Below are 16,480 nucleotides of genomic sequence, written 5' to 3' on the forward strand. Positions count from 1 at the left end.
GAGAGGATACAGGCGAGTGCTGGAGCATCAGAGCCTGGACTTAGGTAATAGGATACCGGCGAGTGTTGAAGCAGCAGAGACTGGGCTGAGGGTAGAGGATACTTGCGAGAGCTGAACCAGCAGAGCCTACACTAAGGTAAGAGCGAGGATACAGGCAAGTGCTGGAGCAGCAGAGTCTGGACTGAGGTAAGAGAATACAGGCGAGTGCTGGAGCAGCAGAACCTGGACTGAGGTAAGAGCGAGGATACAGGCGAGTGCTGGAGCAACAGAGCCTGGACTTAGGTAATTGGATACAGGCGAGTGCTGGAGCAGCAGAGCCTGGACTGAGGGTAGAGGATACTGGTGATTGCTGGAGAGGTGGAATAACTGAACCCGGACTGAGGTCAGAGGATACAGTAGAGTGCTGGAGTAGCGGAGCTCCACTGAGGTAAGAACGAGGATACAGGTGAGAGCTGGAGAGCCTCGACTGAGGTAAGAACGAGGATACAGGTGAGAGGTGGAGAGCCTGGACTGAAGTAAGAGGATACAGGCGAGTGCTGGAGCAGCAGAGCCTGGACTGTGGGTAAAGGATATAGGTGAGTGCTGGAGCAGCAGAGCCTGGACTGAGGTAAGAGGATACAGGCGAGTTCTGCAGCAGCAGAGCTTGGACTGAGGTTACAGGATACTGGCGAGTGCTGGGGAGGTGGAATAACTGAGCCCGGACTGAGGTAAGAGAGAGGATACAGGCGAGTGCTGGAGCAGCAGACCCTGGACTGAGGTAGGAGGATACACGTGAGTGCTGGAGCAGCAGAGCCTGCACTGAGGTAAGAGGACACAGGCAAGTGCTGGAGCAGCAGAACCTGGACTGAGGTAAGAGGTTACACGTGAGTGCTGGAGCAGCAGAGCCTGCACTGAGGTTAGAGGATACTGGGGGGTGCTGGAGCAGCAGAGCCTGGACTTAGGTAATAGGATACAGGCGAGTGCTGGAGCAGCAGAGCCTGGACTCGGTAGAGGATACTGGCGATTGCTGGAGAGGTGGAATAACTGAACCCGCACCGAGGTAAGAGGATACAGTAGAGTGCTGGAGTAGCAGAGCTGCACGGAGGTAAGAACGAGGATACAGGTGAGAACTGGAGAGCCTAGACTGGAGTAAGAGGATACAGGCCAGTGCTGGCGCAGCAGAGCCTGGACTGAGGTAAGAGGATACAGGCGAGTGCTAGAGCAGCAGAGCCTGGACTGTGGGTAGAGGATATAGGTGAGTGCTGGAGCAGCAGAGCCTGGACTGAGGTAAGAGGATACCTGTGAGTGCTGGAGCAGCAGAACCTGGACTGAGGTAAGAGGATACACACGAGTGCTGGAGCAGCAGAGCCTGCACTGAGGTAAGAGGATACAGGCGACTGCTTGAGCAGCAGAGCCTGCACTGAGGTAAGAGGATACAGGCGAGTGGTGGAGCAGCAGAGCTTGGACTGAGGCTACAGGATACTGGCGAGTGCTGGAGAGGTGGAATAACTGAACCCGGACTGAGGTAAGAGAGAGGATACAGGCGAGTGCTGGAGCAGCAGAGCCTGGACTGAGGTAGGAGGATACACGTGAGTGCTGGAGCAGCAGAGCCTGCACTGAGGTAAGAGGACACAGGCCAGTGCTGGAGCAGCAGAGATTGGACTGAGGTTAGAGGATACTGGCGAGTGCTGGAGCAGCAGAACCTGGACTGAGGTAAGAGGATACAGGCGAGTGCTAGAGCAGCAGAGCCTGGACTGTGGGTAGAGGATATAGGTGAGTGCTGGAGCAGCAGAGCCTGGACTGTGGGTAGAGGATATAGGTGAGTGCTGGAGCAGCAGAGCCTGGACTGAGGTAAGAGGATACCTGTGAGTGCTGGAGCAGCAGAACCTGGACTGAGGTAAGAGGTTACACACGAGTGCTGGAGCAGTAGAGCCTGCACTGAGGTAAGAGGATACAGGCGACTGCTTGAGCAGCAGAGCCTGCACTGAGGGAAGAGGATACAGGCGAGTGGTGGAGCAGCAGAGCTTAGAATGAGGTTAGAGGATACTGGTGATGGCTGGAGTAGCACAGCCTGGACTGAGGTTAGAGAGAGACTACAGTTGAGTGCTGGAGCAGCCAAGCCTGGACTGAGGTAACAGAGAGGATACAGGCCAGTGCTGGAGCAGCAGAGCCTAGACTGAGGCAAGAGGATACCGGCGAGTGCTGGAGCAGCAGAGCCAGGACTGAGGTTAGAGGATACAGGCGAGTGCTGGAGTAGCACAGCCTGGACTCAAGTAAGAGGATACAGGCGAGTGCTGGAGCAGCAGAGCCTGGATTGAGGTAAGAAGATACAGACGAGTGCTGGAGCAGTAGAGCTTGTCCTGAGGTAAGAGGATGCAGGCGAGTGCAGGAGCAGCAGAGCTTGGACTTAGTTTACAGGATACTGGCGAGTGCTGGAGAGGTGGAATAACTGAACCCGGACTGAGGTAAGAGGATACAGGCGAGTGCTGGAGCAGCAGAGCCTCTGGGAGGGTAATTTAATGCCCCAAACAAGCGTGGCGGTTGGGTGGAGGAAACTGGTTGTAGATGGTACTGGACATTAGATGATGGCAGTGGAAGGAAGGGAGAGGAGAAAGGGGAACAGTGGCTAACACTTAGACCCTAGACATTAACTCCACCAGGACACACTGCTATTCTGGTTTGACCTGCAGTGTTAATACAAACTCATCATGTTATCGCGAGTTCACTGGTAACCCCCAGGATGCACCAGATGGATGACACCCCCACCCACAAGGGTCAAACATGATGCCCTTCCCCATGTATTGCTGGGACATATTTTGGCTAAGTGAGCATTGGTTGCTTGAGCAAAGGAAGGGGGAACAGCTTCAGTGGGGCAGCAGTAATAAACCTGGAACTCACCAGCACTGGCGCAGTAGGATCTTGAAGCCATCGGGGCAACTTGAAGGGACAGGCAAGTGGAGGCTATTGCTACCGACACCCCAGATGATGGCTGATGAATCCACGTCTTTGTAGGGAATCTCCCCTGTCAAGAGCTCCCACAGGACCACGCCAAAGGACCTGCGATGGATGAAGGAGACCATGAAAGGAGGTTACAAATATTGTATAGCCAAAACTCTGGGCCTGCAACATTTAGGTGCATGCATATCATCACTTTGAGGGATTAGCAAATATTTTTTTGTATAATCTCAGCTATAAATCTGCTCACAATCCTTCACTAAGTGACTATAGTTGCAGAATGTTGGCAACAGAAAGTGGCCAAAAGGAAGCAAAATTCGAGTCCATGTTTCTTGAACATGTTCAGAAAACACTGAAGACAAAACCCAACAAAGATTTATCATCAAAATCGACCAAACACCTCACGACTTTCAGTTAGAGTACAGCATATCAGCAGTAAAAACAAAAATGTGTCATCTCTAAAAGCACATATTGTCATAGTAGTCGCTGGCACTGAAGATAGCTATTTTGTGTGCAAATGTGCTCCTTGTGAAAGGGCAAAATCCCATCACTTAAAGTGAAGTTAGCCAGTGGCTTAAATGGGCGGACCCCCTACCCCATTCTCTGTCCTGTAGTGGGCTGAAGAAAAATGTGACTGACACAACAATAACAGACCAAAGGATAAAGAGGGCTGGTGGAAAGCCCCTATAAGTAAATAAAAGATACGTATAATTTTAATAAATCAAAATGTCTTAGCTAAAACCAGACCTAAAAACAAGCACTGACACACCCAATAAGCCTGGAAAGGACTAGCAACCTTTTGGCTTTGTCAGTGCTCGTTTTGTAATGGTTTTTGTAAAACTTTATTGTTGGGAGAGCTGACGGGCACTCGTCAATATAAAAAGAAGTATTGTCAAAGCCAATAGGTCTCACGCTTGAACAGAGCTATTGGCTTTGTCACTATCTTTTAGACTTGTTCTGTAGCCCAGCTGCTTTGCAGCATGATTGAAAACAAAAAGGCCTACTGCACACCCAGTACTGGCTGCATCATAGCACTTTTTTTGTTTATTGAGAAGTGGGAGACCAGAGGCAACAAACGGGGACAAGGGGAGGGCAGAAAGCAACACGGAGGAGGAGGTTGGCAACACGGTGGGAGGGATAGTGACTCAGGGTGTGACATGGATGAGGGAGTGGAAGAGAGGAGAGAATGGCTGGGAGCCAGCACACAGACAATGGAGGTAGTGGGGAATCTGGTGGATCACAGAGAGTGGGATTAGCTCGGGGCAAGCAATAACATGGACTACAGTGGAAGGAGGGTGGGTGCGTGGGTGGCGGCAAGCAGCACACATGAGGGAGGGAGGAATATGTGGTAGAAGTACACGAGGGAGTTAGCTGAAAGATGCACTCTAGTAGAGTGTTTAAACACAAAGAAAAAAGTACCGCCTAAAAAAAGAAGCAGTGGAAGGACACAAGCAATGCGGAAATGCTCAAGGGTAAGACAAACACATGTAGGAGTAAGTCGATGGCAGCTGACCAACAAGGAGTAGGCAGCTGAGAGGGACAATGAAGTTAACCAGTGGTAAGGTATGGGTGGCCCCTAAGTCCACTGTTAGAAAAGAAAAGGGGTTGACCAAACAACTAATGCACTGATTAGGTGAGCCTTAAAAACACTTGCTAAAAGCAACAAGCATTGCCAAAGCCAATAGGTCTCACCAATGCAAAATCTATTGGCTTTGCCAGTGTGTTTCAGCCATGTTATACACCACCATGGCTGCTGCTCAGTATGGCTAAAAGTTGTGACATAGAGGAGGGTGGACCAGAGTGGAGTGTTGTGGAATGGTGTAGAGTGTCGTGGAGTGGCATAAAGTGAAGTGAAGTGTCATGGAGTGGTGTAGAGTGTCATGGAGGGAGTAGAGTGCCGTAGAAAGGAAGGGCATAGAGTGGAGTAGAGTGTCGCAGACTGGAGTGGCATAGTGTGTCATGGAGTGGAGTGTCACAGAGTGGAGTGTCACAATCTGTCAAGAAGTGGCATAGAGTGACATGGAGTGTCGTAGAGTAGAGTGGAGGGAGTAGAGTGTCATAGAAAGGATGGGCGTAGCATGTCCTAGAGTGGAGTGGCATAAAGTGGAGGAGAGTGTTGTATAGTGCAGTGGTACAGAGTGTCAGAGAGTGGAGTGGCGCAGAGTGTCTTAAAAGGGGTTGCATTCAGTGGAGTGGAGTAGCCTAGAGTAAAGTAGTATAGAGTGGAGAACTCTGACAGAGTAGAGTGTTGTGGAAGGAGTTGAGTGTCAGAGTGGAGTAGAGGGACGTAGAGGGGAGTAATGTGTTGCAGGGTAGAGTGTTGTGGAGTGGCCTAGAGTGTTGTGGAGTAGCGTAAAGTGCAGTGGAGCATCGTGAAGTTGTGTGGCGTAGAGTGGAGTTGCACAGAATGTTGTGGAGAGAGTAGAGTGTCAGAGAGATAGGGCATAGAGTAGAGTGTTGTAGAGTGAAGTGGGATAGAATGGAGTAGGGTGTCGCATACTGGAGTGGCAAAGTGTCCTGGAGTAGAGTGGCGTGGCATAGAGTACAGTGTTGTGTAGGAAGTAGAGTGGAGGGGCAAAGAGTGAAGGCATGTAGAGTGTCAGAGTGGAGTACATTGTGTGGCATACAGTCGAGTGGCGTTGATTGGAGGGCATTGACTGAAGAGAGTTAGAGAGGAGGTGCATAGTGTTCAGTAAAGTGCCATAGAGTGATACAGAGTGGAGCGGAGCAGAGTGTTGTAGACTGCAGCGGAATAGAATGTTGCATACTGGAGTGTTGTGAAGTGTTGTAGAGTGGAGTGTCATGGAGAGAGTAGAGTGCCGTAGAGTGGAAGGGTACAGAGTGGAGTCGGGTGTTGTGCTATGGAGTGGAGTGCCAGAGTGGAGTACACTGTCAGAGAGTCATGGAGTGTCGTGGCTGGAATAGAGTGTCAAAGTGGAAGAGCGCAGAGTGGAGTAGAGTGAAGTAGAGTGTTGTATACTGGAGTGGCATAGAGTGCCGTAAAGTAGAGTAGTGTACAGTGGAGTGGCATAAAGTGGAGTACAGTGTCGTGGAGAGAGTAGAGTGTCAGAGTGAAGTAGAGTGGAGGGGTGTACAGTGGAGGCATTCAGATTTTAGTAGAGTGTCACAGTGAAGTGGCGTGAAGTGTCGCAGAGTGGAACAACATAGAGTGTCGTAGAGTGGAGTGTTTTAGAGTGCAGTAGAGTGTTGCAGCTTGAAGTAGAGAGGAGTAGCATAGAGTGGAGGGACGTAGAGTAGAGTGGCATAGAATGGAGGGGCATCGACTGACAGGGTGTCGAGTGGAGTAAAGTGTCATAGAGTGGCGTAAAGTGTCAGAGTGGAGCAAGGTAGAGTGTCATAGACTGAATCAGCATAAAGTGTCGTAGAGTAGAGTTGTGGAGTGTCATCGAGAGAGTACAGTGTCGTAGAATGGAAGGGCGTAGAGTGTAGTAGAGTGTCATACACTGGAGTGGCGTAGAGTGATCTAGAGTGGACGGGCATGGAGTAGAGTAGAAAGACGTAAAGTGGAGAACAGTGTCATGGAGGGAGTAGAGTGTCAGAGTGGAGAGGTTTAGACTGGAGTAGAGTGTTATGGAGTATCATAGAGTAGAGTGTCATAGAGAGAAGTGTCGTAGAGTGTCTTAGAGTGGAGTAGCATAGAGTGTCATAGAGTGGAGTGCCATAAAATGGAGTAAGGAGGAGTGGAGTTGTGTGGATTGGAGTACAGTGGAGTAGACTGGCGTAGATTGGAGTGGAATACAGTAGAGTGGAGGGAATTGCGTTGAGTGTTGTACAGTGGAGTAGTGTTGGAGAGTGGAGTGGTGTGTCATAGATTGAAATGGCGTAGAGTAGAGGGGGCAGATAGGAGTAGAGTGTCAGAGTGGAGTGGCGCAGAGTGTCACCAACTGGAGTAGAGAGAAGTGGCATAGATTGGAGGGGTGTAGATTGCAGGGGCATAGAGTGAAGGGGCGTGGAGTGGCTTAGAATGACGTAAAGTATCATAGAGTGGAGTAAAGTGTCACAGAGCGGATTAGAGTGAAGTGTCACAGAGGGGAGTGGCATAGAGTGTTGCAGAGCGGAGTGTTGTAGAATGGAGAGGCGTGCAGTGAAGCTGAGTTCATGGAGTGGCGTAGAGTGTGGTGTAGTGTTGCAAAGCAGAATGTTGTAGAGTGTCTTAGAGTGAGTAGAGTGTCGTAGAGTATTGTGGAGGAGAGTAGAGGGGAGTGGCCCATCGAGTGGTAGAAGTGGAGTAGGCACCTGGCAACCTAGCTTGCCACTTGCCGGTGGCCTCCAGTTCCTGCTTGTTCCACCCTGATCCAGTTTCCGCCTTTTGACTAAGTGTCACTGCCGTTGCCAGAGTTCTCCTGCTCACCATTCTTCCCGTCCACAAAAGTCCCATCCACCCCAGGACCTACTTAATGCAGGTTGCAGCGCGATCGCATCAATAGGCACCTGGGCACTTAGCTTGTCACTAGCCAGTGGCCTCCAGTTCCTGATTGTCCCAGCCTGATCCAACTGCTACCTTTTGACCAAGTGACACTGCCGCTGCCTGGAATTTCCCACCCGGTTTTTCCCACTCGTCATTCTTCCCACCAACAGAAGCCTCGACCACCCCAGGACCTACTTAATGCAGGCCGTAGCATGACTGCAAAGTAGGCACACCACTGGAATGCCAAATGCAAGCCCATCTGCGCCCATCTGCACCTGGACTGCGCCCTGTGCCAGGAACCCTGGCCCCATGACCATCCAACGCAACTCCACAGCCGCCACCGGAGCCAACAAATGTCGCTACTACGCCTTCGGACATTCTTCTAGTGAATGTCCACCAGTATACTGGATGCACAGCGTGAACTACAGAATCAATACTTCACAATATTATGCAAGAAAGAAAAACAGATAATTCCATTGATTTATGGAAAAGATATATAATGAACATGACACATTGGAATCAGATTATTATCACCATCTAATGACATACAATGTGCATGTAAAAATTAAATTCCAATAACAATATAAACTGAATCAATTGATGTCAAATTAATTTTAGCAAATACATATTACAACTGGATTGCCCAGCCAAGCCCAATGCATTTCGGGATTGAACTAATCCCTTCTTCAGGGGCCACTGTGAAAGAAAAAACAACATTTAAACCAGTATTTTTTGTGTCAGATGATAACAAAGACAATAGATACATCTCACTGAACTCCTTCAACATCCTTCATGACCTGAACAATACACACCAGCGCACATGCTCACACGCTGCTGCGCATCTCCGTGCACCACAGTAGGACCTTTCTCCTGCACCCATTGCAATTTCACATGTAACACCCCAAAGCACCATCAAGACACTGGGGCAAAATATTCAAAGAAAACTGGACCAAGACCCTACAGGAATGCCCACTCAACCACACTGGGAACCTGAATGTTGCCCTCAAGCTCTTCAATAAATAGCTTGTCGACTGTGCTAACTACACTGCTCCCACCGGAAACAAGAGCTACAAAAACAACAAATGACCCATGCTGATGCATGAACGACCTCAGGGAGTCCAAGCGCCACTGCAAACAACTTAAGAGAAAATGGAGACACCACAAAAACAACAGGGCAAGATCCACATACAAAGCCGCCTTCAACCTCTACAACCAACAACTACGAGATGCAAAGAAAAAGGCTCTAACTCTCAGACTCAAATCCAACTCCAACAATGGCAAAAACCTCTTCACCATCATCAAGGAGTTATCCTATTCCGCAGCTGGCAACAACAAAATCATCCCATCCTAAGCACTCTGCAACAACATCTCAAACTTCTTCGAACAGAAGATTGCCAAGATCTATTACAGATTTGACCGACAGCATACTGATACGAACTCCCCTGAACAACTGGACACCTCATTCATCGGCAATAAGCAGCTAAGTTACTTGGAAGCCGCTCTCAAATGAAGAAACCACCGCCTTGCTGAATACCATCCACTCAGGAGACCCTCAAACCCACACCCCCACTTCATAAACAACCTTTGAAGAACCATCACGTCCTTTGCGCTCATTGCTATCATCAACACCTCCATTACCACCGTCACCTTCCCGTTGTTCTGGAAAATGCAGAAGTCAACGCCTTATTGAAGAAACCAACAGTGGACCTCAAAACCCTCAGTAGCTATAGACCTCCTCCTTTTTCCGTTTAAAGTCATGGATAAAGTCCTCTATAATCAACTTGACGACTACCTAGAACTCCATCAACTCCTAGACAGCTTTCAATAAGGCTTTTGCACCAACCACCGCACAGAGACAGTCCTCATTGCAGCCACCGATGACATCAGAAGCATCCTTGACCGTGTGGAATCAGCCACACTCATCCTCCTTGACCTCTACGAGTCTTTCCATTCGGTCTCCCACAAGTCACTCATCAGAAAGCTTCAGCTCTTGGGTATCTGTGGACCGACCCTCAAGTGGTCCTCCTTCCTCTCGGACAGAACTCAAAGAGTTAGACTCACCCCCCCCCGCACCTCTGAACCCAAGAAACTCATTTGCGGAGTCCCTCAAGGATCGTTGCTTAGTCCAACACTCTTCAACACCTACATTACGCCCCTCGTGGACATCCTCAGAGCCCACGGCATCAACATATTATCCTATGCCGATGACACATAGCTCATCCTCTCCCGTAACGACTCAACCAGCACTGCCAAAGTAAACTTCGCCATCTGCATGAGCAATGTCACTGCTTGGATGAAAAACAACTGCCTCCAGCTCAACACAGACAAAACCAAAGTCCTAATCTTCGGCAACAACTACTCCCCCTGGGGCTCCTCTTGGTGGCCCTCCAAAGTTGGCCCCCTTCCCACCCCTGCGTACCATGCCCAGAACCCCTGGATCATCCTGTACACCAACCTCTCCATGAGCTGACAGATCAATGCTGTCTACTCATCATGCTTTCACATCCTGCGACTACTATGCAAGATTTTCAAGCGGATCCCACTGAACACCAGACGAATGATTACCCAGGCTCTTATCACAAGTATCCTGTACTGAGTCATCCTAGTATGTGGATTCATTAGTGGGTCCATCCACGTTGTTCTATAATACTGTTAAGCAGGGGAAAAGGACGCACCCCTTTGTCCTTCCTCGCTCTCTTCTTGTTGCACTTGCATTTGTAACCTCCCATGAGGACTGGACTTTTTACTTGTGTTGTTACACGGTCTGCTTTATCTACAGTCTGTGAGCACTATTTTCTTTAATGATTTTCCCCTATTCCGCCCAGGACCAGTGGCGGTGCATCCATTGGGGGCGTTGGGGCGTTGCCCCCCCCGCCACCGCCCGCAGCTCCCTCGGCGTCTCTGAACTTAGTTTACTTAAGTTCAGAGACGCCGAGGGAGAACGGACAATGCATGTCAGTCAGCATGACGTCGGACCATGGGCGGTCCGACGTCATGTTGACTGACATGCATTGTCGGGACAGGCAGCACTGCAGCACAAGTGCGCATGAGTGGGGACGGTGCGCAAATTCTTAGCCCGTGCCCAGTCATGCGCACTTGTGTTTTCACGGACTTGCGCATGCCCATTAGGAGCCCCTCGGTCTCCTAATGGGCAGGCGGCGGGCGAAGAGTAAGCTGTGCCCTCAGCCAAACCTGGCGCGGCCGTAGCTCCAGGATTGGCTGAGGGGTTGCCACTCCAGTGCCGACGTGCTGTTCCTGTTTGAGGAGGGCAGAGGCGCTAACGCGGACCAGGAGCAGAGGCGGTCAGGTAAGTTTTCGTCTTAATTTTATTCTCCCGTGCGACCCCCCCTCGCAACCCCCCCCCCCCTCTCGACTGCCTCCTCGCTCTTTGAAGAATGTTTTTGAGTGCATTGGAAAATAAAATGCTTACTGCACGCGCGGCTCTGTAGCCACAAACGTGGTCTTTTTAAACCATCCTGCTTTTGTTTTTTTAATGATATAAGCAATGGGCATTAGGTCTCACTAGGCGCTATAGATAGATAGTTCATGATGTTCAACCGATTGTGAGATGTGCTCTGTCGTAAGTCACTGCTTGAGTCCAGTTCTCCCGCCGCTGGCAGCCGCCTCCCCCCTCCTTTGTTCCCCCTCTTCCCTCTCTGTCTCGCTCCTCCTCATGTAGTAAAAACCGGTCGGAGACTTCAAGAAACAGGTATTACCTTCTCTTTCCTCCTTTCGTTTATTTGCTTCCTTGTGAAATGGATCCAAAAAAGAAAAACACTTGCTGGAAACGTAGTCTTTTGCTGACATTTTTCAATTTCTAAGTGCAGCCTCAGGGTAGAGAGAAATAAAACATTCAAAATATGAAAAATAACTAACTAAAGCAAGGTGGCCATATTGATTTATTCACACCTAAACACATTAGCGCCACATTACAGTGTTTGCCAGTGAAGCCCTACTTGTCGCCTCCTCGCTCTTTGAACAACCATGTTTTCCCTGGGTGGGAAAGCACACTATTCCTGGAGGTACAGAAATACCTGCTTGTTGGGTGCGTGCATTGGAAAACAAAATGCATACTGCGGCTCTGTATTCACAAACGTGGTCTTTTTAAACCATTCTGCTTTTGTTTTGTAATGATAAAAGCAATGGGCATTAAGTCAGCTCCGTTACTCTCACACGTTCCTTTCTGCACCCTTGTTCCCTTATGTCACTGTTTCTTTCTCTTTCTATTCCCCGGTTAACTGACTTTTCTCTCTTTTTTGGGGGGTGAAGGCCGATGATGAGAAATACGCCCGGACCGGACGCCGGACCTTAAAAGAGTGGCAGCACTAAGTGCCCACCACCTGCAATCACCGGTACATATTAGGCGCTATAGTAGAGTCTAGAGATAGTTCATCCGATTCTTGTGTGAGATGTGCTCTGTCGTAACTACTTGTCATTTGCTATGACGGGGGAATGGAGGTGCGGAGAAAGAGACGAGGGAGGAAGGGATACTGAGATGTAGGAAGGGATAGCAAGCAAGATGGATGTGACAGCAACAAGATAGGAAGAGATAGCAAGACAGAAAAGAGGAAGCAAGGGAGGAGAGCATGGGGGTTGCGAGACAATGGAAGGGGCAGCAAGAGACAGTCACCGAGCAGTGTCAGCAGCACCCAGCCAGTGACAGAGGAGGGGAGATGCTGAGATAGCGAAAGAGATAAGGTAGGAAGGGATACTAAGATGATGGGAAAGTGAGAGTGTCACTGGAAGAGAGTGACGCCGATAGAGCAGCTTGCAGCCACTTACAGGTGAAGGTGGTGAATTCTGGGAGAGAGATAAGTAAAGAGAAAAGTGACAGTTCACAGAGGCACTTTCACAATTGCTTTATTAACCTTCCTGCTTTCTCAAATTTGCTTGAAAATGCACCTTTTTTCTTCTCTTTTTTCAAAATTTTCACGGGAAGAGAATCGCAACGAACCCACCCTTATGGAGGTTCGGGCTTGCTAGGCTCGCTCGCAACGGTGCAGTATACCAATCATTTTACGCCCACCACTTTCAAATGTCACCAGCCGCCCCTACACACGACGTACTTTTCTACAACGCAGCTCGCCGCCAGCTTTTATATTTTTATTAGTAATGGCGGCCGGTCCGCTTTAACTATAAGAGGCTGCGCTACTTTCTTTATTTTATTTTTCAGCGCGATTCGCTTTAACTATAGTGGCCGCGATTCTTTCTTTATTTAGGCAGCACGAACCTCTTCAACTATAGAGGCCACGTTCCGGAACCTTTGTTTTTTTCTTTTTGGTGAAAGCGCCCCATTCCGTGCTTTCACTTTAATGGTGGCTGCGCCCTTTTCTTTAGACGCTGATCGCCGTATTCAGCTTACAGCGAGCTGCAGCTAAAGAAAGGGCCACAGCCACCATTAAAGTGAAAGCACGGAATGGGGCGCTTTCACCAAAAAGAAAAAAAGTAAAATATCAGCATGGGGAACTTTTACAAAAAAAAAAGAAAAGAGTAGAGTGGTATGGAATGTCATAAATTGGAGTGTAATATAGTGGAGGGAGTGTGAGTGAAGTGGCACAGAGTGGAGTGGTGTAGGGGCGAACAATGGAGGGGCGTACAGTGAGTAAAGTGTCATGGAACGGTGTAGACTGATATGGCGTAGAGTGGAGTGTTGTAGAGCGTCGTTGAGTTTTGTGACATAGAGAGGGGGGGCACAGAGTGAAGGGGTGTAGAAGGGAGGGCAGTGGAGTGGCCTGCCATGGAGTGGCATGGCTTGGAGTGGCGTAGAGTGGATTGGCGTAGAGTGGAGTAGTGTGTAATAGAGAAGCATGTTTTAGACTGGAGAGGAGTGTCAGAGTGGAGGGGTGTGGAGTGAATTGGCATAGACTGGAGTGGCATGTCGTAAAGTGGAGTGGCATGTCGTAGAGTGAGGCAGAGTGGAGTGACGTAGGGTGGAGTGCCAGAGTGGCATGGAGTAGAGTACATTGGAGTAGAGTGGAACACTGTGTCGTAGAGTGACATGGAGTGGAGAGGTGAAGAGTGGAATTGCGTCTCGTAGACTGGAGTGGAATTATTTGGCATGATATGGAGTGGCGTGGAGTACAGTGGTGTGTTGTAGAGTGGAGTGGCATTGAGTGTCGTGGAAAGAGTAGATTGAACTTCACAAACAAATTTAAAAAATTGTATAAGACAATGCCTTTCATTTAAGATTCTGGCTCTCACCAAACCTAAAACTGCGGGATCCAATACATATCTGTTATTAAGATACCAAGGTCTGTATTTTCTGCTACCACCCTGCAATAGGAACCATGAAGTAGACCTTGTGTGCATAGATAAGATATAAATCAGCGATATACTTACATATCAAAATAAAGCTATCAGAAAAATAAGATACCCAGGCGATTCTTTAGTTCTGTTCCTTAAACGGTGAATAGACTTCAACGCCCCTGCCCGGCCACCATCCCTTCCCCGCATCGGCGAGGCGAGTTTTCCTGGATTGTTTGGTCTTCCAGTATTGTTTCCGCTCCTGCAATATTCAATGCCATGTGCAGGTTGCGTCATTCTTCCGCCTGCCTTTTCTTAACCAGGGCGGGCCTCGCGGGACCCTCGAAGGAGGTCTCCAAAGTGCCGCGCGCCGGAGACGGCTGGCGCCAAGACGTGAAGGGGCAGCGAAGCGACCGTCGTCGAATTAATCATGGCCCCTGCATCCTTCCAACGCCACCGGCGGGGGGGGGGGGGTCCTCTCCACAAACCACGCCAGGGCCCGGGATCGAGTGGAGTACTACTGACAGCTGAGGAAATGAAAACTGCTTCTCGCACGGAGAGGGGTAGCACGGGTGAGAGCTTTCTCAGTCCACCAAAGAGACCATTCAAATGAGGAACCGCCGGGGTAAAATGGCGCTGAAGGGGCGAGACGTTGTGGCGTAACGGCCAGAGCTGCCGTCTCTGGAACTGGGGAGCTAGGTTGGAATCTCTGCGAGGGCAAATCCTTTAATCTCCCCATACCTATAAAAAAACGAATGCCTCCATGTTTCATGTAACTGGTGCTCGTGTAAAGCGCTCCAATACCTTTCGGTCGAGATCGCGCAACAGGGAAGCCGGGTTCTATTGTGGTGGGGCCTGGCAAGAGAGAGAGAGAAGGCTACATACACATTGCAATACAGATGACTGTACCCACGTGGCCGCCTCCTGCACTGCGTGAGTCATGCACGGGGGTCTCCGGGTTCCTGTGGTTTAAAATGGGCTCTCTGCCGTTCCGAACACTCTATTGGCGGTAAAACCTCACGCCAGGCGCCCACACTCGCAACACGTTTACCATGATGACTCACTTGTTACCTCCGAGAGGCAATGGTGTTAGAAGCAGGAACAGTGCATGTTATTTATCTGGGGAGCAACTGACGATGCTTGATCCTGCGACCGAGCCGCACTCCGAACTGTGGATCACTCCTTAATTTGTGATTTACTAAAGGATTCCCTTCGGTCACTTTTAACTGATTCGTGTTTGCAGTTAATTGATTCGGTTTTGTCACACGCGAGTTTCGGTTACACAGTTATTCGTGACAAAAAGAAACCAGGCCGTTTTGAAAACACATTTCAGGAAAAAAAAAGGATAAAGCGAAGGTGTTTCCGCGGGAGGTTGAAATTAGGGGCAAATCCACCCATTTCGGTTTAGGTTTAAAAAAGAGCAGCCCACTGTAAAGCTTCTTGGCTACACTGAGGATTTTAGTCGGAGGCTCTGGGGTTTGTTTATGCTTTTGAAGCTGTTGGTGAGACTGAGAGGGATTCACCAATGGCCCCCGACAACCAGACGACCCATTCTAGAGTTACATGGGGGGGGGGGGGGCTGTTGTGAGGGGTATTTAATACAGGGGCTCTAAGCTGTCGATGTCCACACACACAGTGGTTATCTTCATACCCTGTACACGGGGGTCCAGCATTCTACAGAAGCGTGCCAGATGCCCACACAGTAACGCCACTGTCCAGAATGGCAAGTCCAACACCCTGCCGAGGCCAGGGAGCTTGGGGATGTTTCCCTCTGCACTGTAAACTTCCAAAGGTTACAGCGCGTGCATTCACAAACACTTAAAGACATACTGATGGTCTGTGCGAAACGTCTCGGATATGTTCTTTAGCAATAAAACAGTAATAAATGGATACTTCCATGGGAATATGAGAACTGTTCAAAACTCTTCTCTTCCAAAGACACTTTCAGAACTAATACTTTCATACTCCGGCCCCTCTTGGAAGTTCGCTCTTCATTGAAAATTTGTATTTTTTCCTGCGCATCCCTCACCCCTGCGTGCTGTGTTGGATTTTGTGTTCGTTCACCCTTCATTCTCAGGCCCCTCTTGGAAGTTCGCTCTTCGTTGTAAATTTTTATTTTTTCCCTGTACATTCTCACCCCTTTGTGATGTGTTAGATTTTGTGTACCCTTCATTTTTAGTCTGTGTAATGTTATATTCTGTACCACTTTTCTCTTGTAACGTAACTAGCTCTATTGGACAGCGCTCTGACACCTTTGGGTAGTTTTTATAAAAATGCACTAAATAAATAAATATAAATTTAAAAAACTATTTATAGGCGGAGAGAGCACATGATCTCCCCCAGTTTGACATGTCTGTGATTACTTCACCCATGCTTCCCACATACCTGAGTGTCCACTCGCCATATCTATCACATGCGTGAACTTCGAGCAGTTCTGAATGTCTTGCCCCAGCACTTTCCATTCTGAGGCTCGCAGTTTCAGGAGAGGGCTGTGCCTAGATGTCCAAGAATGCAAAGCGCTGTTGGGTGAAAGGCCGGGACTGACTGGAGAAGTCACACACATGACCTGAGGTCACGTGGCAGCTATCTGTATCCAGGCTGATGTACCTGAAGCCCTTCTGCCCCACTGATTTCCATGAACAGCAAGAAGAGGGTGAGAACACCCGGGGCCATATAACACACAACGATAGGGGCGGCGTGCGTGCGTGCACCCGAGACACTGCTGTATTACACAAGCGCTTCGACGCCTCGTCAGGGGTAGTAAGCGCTATATAAATGCAATCACAATACAATCCAAGGGACCCCCGAGGGCAGCGCGTGGACTGTAATAGCCTGGGTGCACTGTTCCTGTGTGTGGGGCCCCACGCCCCCTCG

General features: G+C 49.3%; 1 protein-coding gene across 3 annotated transcripts in view; it reads right to left on the reverse strand.

Annotated features, from left to right (window-relative positions):
• MAP3K12 (mitogen-activated protein kinase kinase kinase 12) overlaps positions 1–16,480 on the reverse strand; it is a 351,073-nt gene that overhangs the window by 136,327 nt on the left and 198,266 nt on the right. For all 3 annotated transcript variants that reach the window (XM_085654690.1, XM_085654688.1, XM_085654689.1), the window contains exon 6: positions 2,878–3,036. In XM_085654690.1, coding sequence (XP_085510816.1) covers positions 2,878–3,036 — 159 coding nt within the window. The remainder of the gene's footprint in view (positions 1–2,877; positions 3,037–16,480) is intronic.

This window comes from Triturus cristatus, chromosome 4_1 (genome assembly GCF_964204655.1).
Source record: "Triturus cristatus chromosome 4_1, aTriCri1.1, whole genome shotgun sequence".
Taxonomy (NCBI): domain Eukaryota; kingdom Metazoa; phylum Chordata; class Amphibia; order Caudata; family Salamandridae; genus Triturus; species Triturus cristatus.